Consider the following 11,664-nt stretch of genomic DNA (forward strand, 5'->3'; position numbering starts at 1 on the left):
CTGTGGCCTCTGCTGTTTCGGGATCTTGAAACGGGCAGCCGACGTGAGGCAGCCTGAGCGAATAAGGACTGCCGCGCGGGCCATTGAAGGCGGCGGCTGGACCCTTCGGGGAAGACAAAGCTGGACCCTCATCCTCCTTCTTTTTGGGATCCACCTGTTTGCTGCATCGAAGCAGAGCGGAGCCAAATATGCCCTCAGGGAACAATAGGCCATGTCCAAGAAGTCTCTTTTTTCCCGGTCTGGAAGGTTCGTCAGGTCTAAGCCATCTGGCCTCTCTCCCTGTACCACCATTATCTCCCAGTGCTTTGCCCGTAGCTTGGACTGTACAGCGTGCACACCGGAGGCAAATGTCCGTGATCGCTACGATTTCGTCCACACGGCAGGTCTAGGTTGTTCTCGTCATGTTCTCGCAGAGTCCGCCTGGTAGCGCGGTCAGCAGCGGGAGACTTGGAGCGACCGTGGCGGACAAAGCTGCAGCTTTATAGGCTCGTTCAGTTCATTGCTTGACTGGAGAGCGGTCTGCCTGTGGCCGGTAGCGCATGAGGAGTTCCTGCCTCGGTGCCGAAGCCAGCCGGCGGTTGTCAGGTGAGTTTCTGAGCTGCCACCCAGCGGCTTCCATGGCGGCATGCGGAGCAGGCCCGAACTTCTCCATGCCCGTCCACAGTCCAAAGAGGAAGGCACCCTGAATGGGGGCCTTGTTGCCTGAAATGCGCGGTCTCTCCACGATGACCGGACACCCGTCCAGCATCTCTGGAAGACTTGGGAGAAGCTGCCTCTTCCATCCTCCGCTGCTTGGGGCAAAGTTCTTCCCCTCATGACGAGATCTGGAAGGTCCTCCCTTGGCACTTCAGGCAGGGATGTCAATGCCCTGGACCGGCAGCGCATTGGCACACGGCCTGCAAGTCCATACCTAGAGGACAGGTCGCGAAGCTGGTGTGACTTCAGCCCGGGGAGCCGGTACATCGCCTCCCGCTTGCGCCGGAGCAGATGAACGAAGATGTCATCTTCGTGCTCATTCCCGAGTCGGATAAGAGGAACTCAGAGCATCTCTTCATCCCTCCTCCATATAACCAGCTCTAGGACATCCTCCGCGGGTTGAACCCACGGTGAAGCGCCCATTGGGACGCCCCAGCTTGACAACATAGGCGCGGGGCTCCGCTCTCGCGCTCTTGCCCGCCACCGGCCACCGACACGCGCGGGGCTCCGATTTTCCGCAGCTACCGCCGTTGTTGAGCCCCAGCCCTGACACAAGCGCTGGGGCTCAATCATCCGCAGGCGGTCGCCCACCATGTCCCGATGCCCGGCCGGCGGATCAACCGGACATGAAGGGTCCTGTCCCAAATCAGGCTAGCATTGTGCGCTAGCCCGTCGGCGGAGGCCTCTTGATGGGTGAAGCGGCAGCCACAAGCCCGCACGAACCGGGGGTATCGATAGCTTCCTGGGCGTGTTTCACAGCCCCAAGGCAGGACACAGACCTGGTGTGAGTCCGTGTCCCCCGGAGATCCTTAAACCCGCAGCCGCAGAGCCGAAGCATCCGACGCCTCGACTCCTCTGGTGTGACGGGAGAGAAGGGTCCATCCTAGTTTGCCCGGTGGTGGTCCGCCCGGAGGGACAAGCTAAGTAACAGGCTATCGTTACCGAAAAAAATCCCAACCTTTATCGTTATTCCGAAGGAAAAAACGACGCGCGGTAGATTTTCTTTAAAAATAATTACCTGGTGTTAAATATCTTTCTTATCTCGGCGTCTCCTCCGGTATGGAGGGAGAGAAGAGTCCGTCCTCTACCTCGGCCGTGGTGTCGGCAGCGGAGGGATATAACTAGCAACAGGTAATCGTTACCTGTTTGAATGAAAAAAATCCAAACCTTACCGTTATTTCGAAAGAAAAGACGGCGGAGATTACAATATTAACGACTGCGGTGTCGTTGATATTCCTGTCAGTTGCCTCTGCAAAGCAAAAAGTAACGCGGCAAGCGCCCCGTCCGACCCGAGATGTTACGCTTGGGTCAGTCCTGTGGAGCGTGCGGCGCGTGAACGTTATGCAACGCCTTCCAGCTGAGAAATTCACGAGATCTCGTTTCCTGAAGTCGAAGATATGCAAGGATTGTTTAGAATGACGCTGGGACGTAGTCCAAGATACTTAGAAGCGGTGGTGCATTTTCTGGCTGACGTAGCACGTCAAATCACCATCCATACGAGGATGGCGTAATAGACGATGCATACTGTTTGCAATAGTTGAGGTCACATTCCATAGTAAGTACGATGCAAGCGGCCCAGTGTTATCAATGCACTGTCATCTTTCGGACTCATTTATTCTGACATGCTCACTTGAACGACAGGAAGTAATGCATCATACATCCAACTGCTAGTGATCCATCGCTAGTACTGTATAACATCACACACATCTAGCAGGTGTTATAGCCCTCATGCTCATATATGTATGATAGATAGCTATCTTTTCTGTAAGAGTTAGAATGTAGATGACACGAGTAAGATATAATGGTTATAGACACTCATTACAACAATGCAAACGTACGTTCTCTTCTCCTGCAATACAAATTCTTACCTGTTGAGGTCAGACGATTAACAAGATGCTAGAGCACTCTTTATGTTACTGAGCTAGCTTGCATCTCTTCAGATAGCCTAATATAACCACGGACTGTCCAGAACAAATCAGAATATGTATAAAGTCGCTTTAATTCGTAAAATGCAATTACAAAATGATCAATTAATAATGTCATACATTCTGGATGATATAGTTAACATCAATCTGACAATATTGCAAGCCTTTCTTTATTATTTCTAATAATGGAATTCATGGCAATAGAGCCTAACAGTATACTCAGTAATCCATCTCCAACCAACATTAGATATTCAGAAGCAAGAACTGAAAATGTATGCATATTATACAGTCATACAATACCCATCTAACACAGGTCGACCACATGATCATTAATGGTCACACCAAATGATAATTTGGTCTAGCATATGATATTTGCACGTGAGTAAGTTACATACACATACAGCAAGTGGCATCAGAAAATCAGAATACTGTGACAATAGCTGAGGTGTTTTATGGAATGCAATTAGGATGCTTCAATTGCAGACATTCTGGATTCATTACAAATGTCACTGGAAGTATTCAGCCTTTTATTATTCACAATACCTTCACATGATTATGGCATACAGCTTAGAGAGATTTGCAAATATCCTAATCGTGTAAGTAATGCCATAGTCATGTAAAACCAGTATACTAGTAGGTGTTCAGACGATCACGTGGGCAGCGTCTAGATTAACTCGAAACACCTGGAAGGGAATACCTGAGCCTTGAACAACACCATAAGACTGTTTCAGCAAACTAAATGAAGCATGGGGATAGACTGCTGATCTGACTGCTGTACAGCAGCTTCATTTAGCCTGGGCATCGGAGGGTAAGACACAGAGAGATTTCCAACAAGCAAGCAGCTCGACGAGGTGCAGCTTCAAAACACATCCGCAGACTGTGGGAAAGTGCAAACTGGTGTCAAGAAACGCTGCACAATCAAGAGAGCATGACCGCAGCCTTTCTCCAGACTCTGGCGCCTTTGACTTCCAAATGAAATACAAAAACTTGCCTTTCGTCTGAAAAGAGGACTTTGGAACCACTGTGCAACTGTCCAGTGCTCTTCTTTCCTTAGCTCCAAGTCAGACGGGCTTCTTCCCGTTGTCTTGAGTTCAGAAGTGGCTTTGACCATGGGAATACGCTATTGTAAGCCCCATTTCCCGGACCATGTCTGTGAACAGTGACTTTTGATACCTGGACTACAGCTTCAGTCCACTGTCTTTGAGCTCCCCAAATTCTGGAAGCGACTCTTTCTTCACAAATGCTGTTAAAGGCTGCGGTCCATCTCTCTTGGTTGTGCAGCGTTTCTCCTGCCACATTTTCCCCCTTCCAACAGACTTTTTGTTGGATGTGCTTTGAAACTGCACTCCTGTGAACAGCTTGGCTCTTTGAGAAATTTCTTTTTTGTGTCTTACCCTCCTGATGGAGGGTGTCAATGACGGTACCTCCTGACAGCAGTCAGATCAGCAGTGTCCCCATACTTGTGATTTAGTTTACTGAACCAAGCTGAGTGTTTTTTCAAGGGCTCAGGAACCCTTGCAGGTGTTTTCGAGTTAATTAGAACGATTCAAGTGATTCGTTGAACACCCTAACTAGTAATACTTTTCATGATATTCTAATATTTCAGAGATAGGATATTTGAGTTTTCTTGAAGCTGAATGGCATCATACATCAACTGCCAAGGATCAATGCTAAAAGCTGCTTGCAATCTTTTCATGTTGAATTACTTTTTTGAATCCAGAATGTAGTTGCCACATTTGATATGTGGTATGAATTGCATACAGAATAAAAGGATACATTTTATGTCACAATATTCAAAGTGATTTCATGTAGCTAGCTAGCTCTCTTGTTACTATGTGTCTGTTAAACTTGACTCAACTTGAAAATATCATGTGGTGCGACCAAGTCATAATATCATTTGGTGTGACCAAATATCATGTGGTGCGACGTTTATAAAGTGGTAATTATGATTAAAATAATGCCATACATTGTCAGTTTTTATGCTTTAATATTCATTTGAGGATGTTTATATTACTTATAGTACTTTAACTTTAGACTCATTATGAATAATCTTTATGCAACTTTATTCGTCTTTGAAAAATTGTTAGAGTTATGGTTAATATATCATGAAATTAGAGCAATTAATTACATTATTGTAATCATTATGATTAAATGTTTATGTATTTAATTTATTTTAACTGTTTTATTCTATTTGAACAGATGCCACTGTCAAGTAAAATAAAGAGCGCTTGCCATAGGCAGCGTGTTAATTCTGACCCTGCAGCAAGAGCTGAGTACCTTGCAAGGAGAAGAGAAAGGTATGTTGTGTTGTTGCTTTTCCTTTTTGTTAACATTTTCATCTTCTCTGTCATCTATCAACCATCCGAGATAAAATAGGCTATTCATCATAGATAAATGGCATGATGCTATACATTTGGTTTATTTATGTATGTTTCAGCTACTAGAGAAGGAAACAGCAGGGAAAGATTCCATATGTTAAGGCAAGTGAGCTGTCAGAGAGAGAGAGAGAGAAAGAAACAGAGAGAGAAATGGAGGGCTGCATCCAGTACTTACAGGGAACGGAACAATATGGCAAACCCTTTGCTTGACCTTACACCACCATCTATGGAGAACTTTTCAGATGTAGAACAAGAACAGCCAGAAAATGCAGGACAAGCTATGGTGGACCCAATACCCCTAAATGAAACTTTTAATCCCCCATCATCTTCCACACCAGAGGAAAAGAAGAAAGTTACTACAGCTTCTGCAGAAAGGCGTTGCAAAAAACTTCAGAAAGAGAAGAATACAATAAAAAAGCAGGTGTTACATCTTAGAAAACAGCTTGCATAAATGAGAAGACTTAAAGAAAAATTTCGGAAGAGTGGAAAGAGGTTAATGGCAAAAGAGAGAGTGGGCTTAAGTGGGGGAAAAAAGCACAAAGGGCCCAACATATCGGCTGAGAGAGAGCAAGCTGTTGTCCATTTTTTGTCCAGAGGCGAAAACAGTCATCTGTTGCAAGGGAAAAAAGACACCATCACGAAAAACTAAAAGAAAATGCAAAGGAGGGTTCTAACCAAGCCCCTCACTGAGCTCCATGCCCAGTACAAAAAAGAGGTCAAAGAGCATCTCTCAATGTCATACAGACAATTTGTGAGGAGGCGGCCTTTTTACATCACAGAGCCAAAAAATAGAGATAGAGAAACATGTGCATGTGTGGAACATGAGAATGTCCGCCTCTTGGTTAACAAACTTGCTACTAGAGGGTTGCTTAAAACAACCAGCATCTCAGAATTGTTGAGTATGATTGTGTGTGATCGTAAAAATAAAGCATGCATGGACCGCGAATGTCCCATTTGCTGCTTTGAAGAAATAGATATTCCTGAGACAGAGTGTGGCGAAGTTTCTTGGGATCAATGGGAGCGCGTCACATCAACAAAAGGAGAGAAAAACTTTGCAAATGTTTTAAAGCAGACATACACAGGGACAATCCAGAAGTTAAAAGAGTTGTTCCAGAAAAAGCTTGAACATATAGCCATTCATCAATTTAATTGGATACACCAAACAGAACAGTTTCGTGACCTCAAACTAAATCTCACTGACACTGAAGCAGTTCTACACATTGATTTTTCAGAGAACTATTCATGTAAGATGAGTACTGAAATACAGGCCTACCATTTTGGAGGCAGCAGAAAGCAAGCCACATTACACACTGCTGTCCACAGTCAATGGCACTAAGTCATATGCCACACTGTCGGACAGCCTCCGCCATGATGAGCGGGCAGTGTGGGCCCACCTGGAGCCCATACTGAAAGAGCTTCGGGCAACCTGCCCCCAGATTACAGTATTACATGTAATCAGTGATGGGCCCTGTACACAGTACAGGAACAAAGCAAACTTTTACCTCCTCAGCACTGTTCCCTTCCTTTCTAATTTCACACAAGTTACATGGAACTACTCAGAAAAGTCCCATGGAAAGGGAGCCCCAGATGGCATTGGTGGTGCGGTTAAGAGAGATGCAGATCTTTATGTCCAAAGAGGGGGCGACCTACAGACTCCACTGGATGTTTATGAGATGCTTGCAAAAAAAACTGGCTCAGCTATTACCTTCCATTGGATAAGCGAAGAAATCATTGAAAAATATGATGAGCTGATTCCAGGCAAATTGGCAACAGTGAAGGGCACTTTAAAGATTCACCAGGTTTTTTCTGTAGAAGCTGGTAAAATAAGTCACAGGCAGGTTTCATGCTTTTGCACACATGCAGAAATGAAGCCATGTTCATGTTACCAGCCACAACTGGTAGACATGAGGAACACCGAGCCACTCTAAGGATTTGGTAAGCACTCCTAATCCACCAAGGCAACACGCCAGTGTAAAAGACCTCAGTGGAAAGTTTGTGATTGTTACCTATGATGAACTTCCCTCTATAGGTCAGGTCCATGAGGTTGTGGAAGAAGAGGTCCAGCCAGGTGAAAAGAATGTATTCATGTGGCCACAAATTCTTGACATAATTTTCTACGATGGGGAAGATATTCAATCTATCATCGCAGAACCTGAGCCAGCAACCTCACGATTCTCTAAATTGAGCAGCCAAGATTGGGTAAAGTTCAATAGTGCCTGGGGTTGACGAAAGGCCCGAACATAGGCAATCCTGTAACCCATTTGAAGCAAGGGTAATAATATCAAATTAAATGTTGGTTCATATTGTGCACTTCACTTAAATCTGTAAAGTAAAATATTACATGTTTTTTGACAATGTTATATCCTACTAAAAGCCATACTTTTTTTGTTAGATTAAATGCTTTTTGTAAAAAGTCATACATTTGTACTGCTTTTAATGTATTGTTTTCTAATTGTTTGAGATAAAATGTATTTTAAAAATGTTACTATTCCAAAATGTGAACAACATGTGTTTGAACTCAACATTTTGTATGGTCATTTATTGTTTGTATGATCTTTATGTCATTTGGAGCGACCACTGATCATGTGGTGCGACCGTCTTTTGCCTTTACTGTATTTAAATTGAAAGAATGTATGAAATGTCTATCAATTAAAAAATGATCACTGATACAGTATGCTTGAGTGAATTGTATTGTTTTAACATTTATCTCAGTTTTATTTTATTTACAGGAAAAATAAGCCCATCAACTTCATTTATGATGATAATTTTGACATTATTTAACCAAAATATAAGATTACTTTTAACAAAATCTCTAAAGAAATGCAAATTCCTTGTTTCTAAACTCTCAAAATTACTGACAACTAGTAAAAATAGTTACAAATGTTAAGGAATTTATTTAGTTTTAAGAAAAAACATGGTCGCACCACATTACTTTTTATAAGGACGTGGCTGTTTCATCTAGATGAAAAAACACTTAAATATTATTTGTTATATGGATTTATGCGTGCTCAACATTCTTAATGTTATAAAAATGTTAATAGATATTCTTAATTTTTGCATTTAAAAAAATGGCCTGTTGAAAATCAATAAACGTCATTGACCCAAAGCTGTGTTGTTGTAGTATTAAACCACACTTGAATTTCCACCAGCAACCACAGGTTTCCCAAAACTAACAGGATTACAATCTTAAGCCTTTATTTGATCCATAAAGCCTATAGCTACATGCTCTAAAAGCATAACTATCTCAGCTGGAGATCTCCTGTTTCCTTTGCATCTTTTTAAGGGTTTATCCCCCAGACAGAGCAGTGTATGTCTGCGTGCACGTGTGTGGCCTACCTGGGACCTTAATCCTCTTGTCTGGATCGGAAACCGTCCAGATAAACACCATCATGTCCATCCCACCGGTGGCAAAGTGCTCGTTGTCAGGTGACCAGGCCAGAGTCACAGGTTTGGCGTGGTGTCCGTAAAAGTTATTTTTTACCTGGTGGAAAAAAGAAAGAAAAAAAGGGAAGCGTAAAAGATATTTAGAAAAATAAACAAAACGAGTACAACACTGGATAGTGAATCATTCACAACAACTGCATGTTTATAAATCAGACTACGATTCATCCTGGAGGGAATTGGGTTTAATGACTCCATTGAAAAATTAAATAACATTTAAAGACAAAGAAAACAAATATGTATTTAAACATAAGTAAGAAAATGCTTTTTATATAAACAAAAGTTAAAGTAAAATGTCCAATCAAACATAAAATTAAAAAAATAGAATAATAAATCAATTGTGCACATTGTACTGCAATACATAACATGTAAATGAAAAAGAAACGGTAACGGTAATAAGATATTAATCCAGCACAGTTTCAAAGGTTTTGCTGCTGATAGTGAAGAATGTCCCGTCACAGATAATTACCGAGTAGTCGTCAGCCACGGTGAAAACGGAGGTGACTTTCTTATCATCTATGAGAGCCAGATAGGCCCCGTCGTTAGAGTAGGCCATGTCAGTGATCGCTCCTGAGAGCTCGATGGTTTTCCCCTCGTCCTTCAGAGTGTTGCCCTGAACAGAGTACAGACGGACCTTCCCATCCTGAGGGGGAGAAAGGAGGAAATTCATCTCAAATCATCTCACCAAAGGTATGGGGGGGGGGGGGGGGGGGTGACACATGCTGAAGGGGCTATATCTTCCCCTGAACTCAACAGTACTTCCTCAGACGAAGTAAAGCTGACTGAACTCAAGTTTGGACAGATGGTGTGTTTTAAGGTTTGCACTTACTGCTCCCCCCACGGCTGCAGTGGACCCCCCCGGGTGGAGGGCTCCAACCTCTGCTTCGTAGTCCAGGTTGTCCATTGTGAAGACTTTCTTCTTATTCTTCAGCAAGACAACCTAGAAAATAGGAGACATAACAAATGATGCAGTCACAGCACTTGCTGACAAGGACCCTTCAAATGGTTGTTGGAGGTAAATGAAATGCAAATGAGAGAAAACCCATTACCTGTCCAATGCAGACGGCCAGAGACAGCCCTCCTGCTGCGACAGACACACTTTTAGGCTGGAAATCCATCTTCACCACATCAGAGGCACTGAAAACCACAAGATAGGGTTATGCATAAGAACTAGGCATCGTTACATTAAGGAGGTGGATAAATGATCGATTTCTGAAAGTCACTTTTGAGGTCCAAGAGAGGCAGGTATTCTAAAACTAAGAGCAGAAACAGATGACTTTTCTCCCTCAAGCTGTCGGTGTTGTTTTACTGAGATCTAACTACAACACAGGACACACTGCATTTGTTTCAAAAGAAGGGCACAGCGGATACGTTTATAACATGTTTTCCATCTGTTGGTCATCATCTTCACAAAAGGCAGATTTGTCTCCTAGTTGATAAACCGTGAACATGGTTAGGCAGCTTTTGCTGATTACTTATCCAACCTATGAAAAAGATTTGTTTTGCCACATCCGAGAGAGTAGAGTTCCGATGTTTTTGTTGTTTGGATCCCTTAGCATTCTCTCTGGTAGACAGAACAGATCGTGTATAAGTCTAGGGCTTTTATTGTGAGTGAAGAGCTCGTCACCCAGAGGCAGGTAGAATTGCGATGTAAAAGCATCTACTTCAATTTCAAGTATCAGCTTATGTGTGGAACTTTCATTTCCCCTTCACGTGATACTAAAACATTTACTTTGCTGCATTGCTTTTGGAATCGACAGCGTTGCAAAGAAATGTGTATAAATACACGTCCTACGCATACATGTATGAAAGACTCAAGTAACTATATCAGGGGACGCTTATAATGATGTTCCGTGCTGACACGGGAAGCATCCCTCAAATATGGAAGAAAGCTGTCATCATACCAGTTGCAAAAAAAACATGCCCACATGACAACGACTTCAGACCAGTGGCTTTGACCTCAATAGTTATGAATTCGCTAGAACGGATTGTTGTAGGGAACTTACGAACTGAGGTGCAACATCTCTTGGACCCCTACCAGTTTGCATATAGCGATGGTAGAGGTACAGATTATGCTCTGACCTCTACAACTCACTTTATTTTTTAAAAAACCTGGAAAATCCTTCAGCTTAAGCTAGATTAATGTTCATGGACTTTAGCTCAGCTTTTAATACTATTCTTCCCCAAATGATGTTAAAAAAGCTCAAACTGATGGATTTGAATCCTTATTGAATCAGATGGCATCACTCCTTCCTAACTGAAGGACAGCAGCAGGTGAAAGTAAACTCGACCCTCTCTGACACACAGGTCATAAGCACAGGGCACCACAAGGCTGCGTTAGCTCTCCTCTTCAGACTCTATACCAGGGGCCGGCAACCTTTTTGATATGAAGTGCCATTCAAAAAATAAATTGTTATCGGCGTGCCAACGATCGAGAATTATCAAGGGGGGGGAGCCTCGCTGCAGGGAAGCAGTGTGTGGACTTGTCAGCGCAACTTACATGATGCCAAATTTCTTTTTTTTCTTTTTTTTAAATAATTGGTTTAAACGGCATAATAATAAGGACGATCGTCCGTTCTGTGATTCTCCAGAACACACATGTTATAATATTAGGGTCAGGCAGAGTGAGATGAGATCGCTGTCCCTTTAAGAGAGAGAGAGAGAGAGAGAGAGAGAGGGGTGTGGCGTGTGCATGTGTGTGGATGGTAGAGCGAGAGTGAGCGAGCGTGCGTATGTTTCTGGAAGTGAAACGAGGAAGCAGAAAAACAGAGGTCTGTGATGTATTTTGTGAAACAGAAGAACAGCTAAATAAATGCAACGGCCTCCCAAGAAGAGCTCGCCTCTCTCCAGTCATTTAAGCTAAAGTGGGTTATTGAACCTGAAGCTTGTTGCTTCAGCCCTCCTCGATTACGGTCTGGGAGCCGACAGGAAAGTTCAACACGCAGATGGCCAGTCCGCCCCTTTGTAGCATATTATTTCGATGAGAGATGAGCAGATCGCCACTGGGCTTTCAACTACCGTAATTTTCGGACTATAAGCCGCACCTGAATATAAGCCGCAGCAGCGGCATACCACTCTCGGTTCCACTTTTACTTTTGCGCGCTACCTGTCTCACTCTTTTCCGGCCTCCAGCTTTTCCTGCTGGAACCCGCCGCTTAAAGGTGGGGGTCCGCGGACCGGCCATAGAGCCCAGAGTTAAAGGTGTTGGCCGTTAGCTGTAAAAA

The 11,664-nt window shown here is 43.5% G+C and overlaps 1 protein-coding gene across 1 annotated transcript in view; it reads right to left on the bottom strand.

Moving 5' to 3' along the window:
- Positions 1 to 8,270: 8,270 nt before the first annotated feature.
- Positions 8,271 to 11,664, bottom strand: part of wdr1 (WD repeat domain 1) — an 11,996-nt gene continuing 8,602 nt past the window's right edge. The window contains exons 11-14 of the mRNA XM_010793743.1: positions 9,490 to 9,577; positions 9,270 to 9,380; positions 8,910 to 9,083; positions 8,271 to 8,480 (exon numbers count right to left, since the gene is read on the bottom strand). Of these exons, the coding sequence (XP_010792045.1) occupies positions 8,286 to 8,480; positions 8,910 to 9,083; positions 9,270 to 9,380; positions 9,490 to 9,577 (568 nt within the window). The 3' untranslated portion in view covers positions 8,271 to 8,285. The remainder of the gene's footprint in view (positions 8,481 to 8,909; positions 9,084 to 9,269; positions 9,381 to 9,489; positions 9,578 to 11,664) is intronic.

This window comes from Notothenia coriiceps, unplaced genomic scaffold (assembly GCF_000735185.1).
Source record: "Notothenia coriiceps isolate Sejong01 unplaced genomic scaffold, NC01 NC01_scaffold00037244, whole genome shotgun sequence".
NCBI classification, from domain to species: Eukaryota; Metazoa; Chordata; class Actinopteri; order Perciformes; family Nototheniidae; genus Notothenia; species Notothenia coriiceps.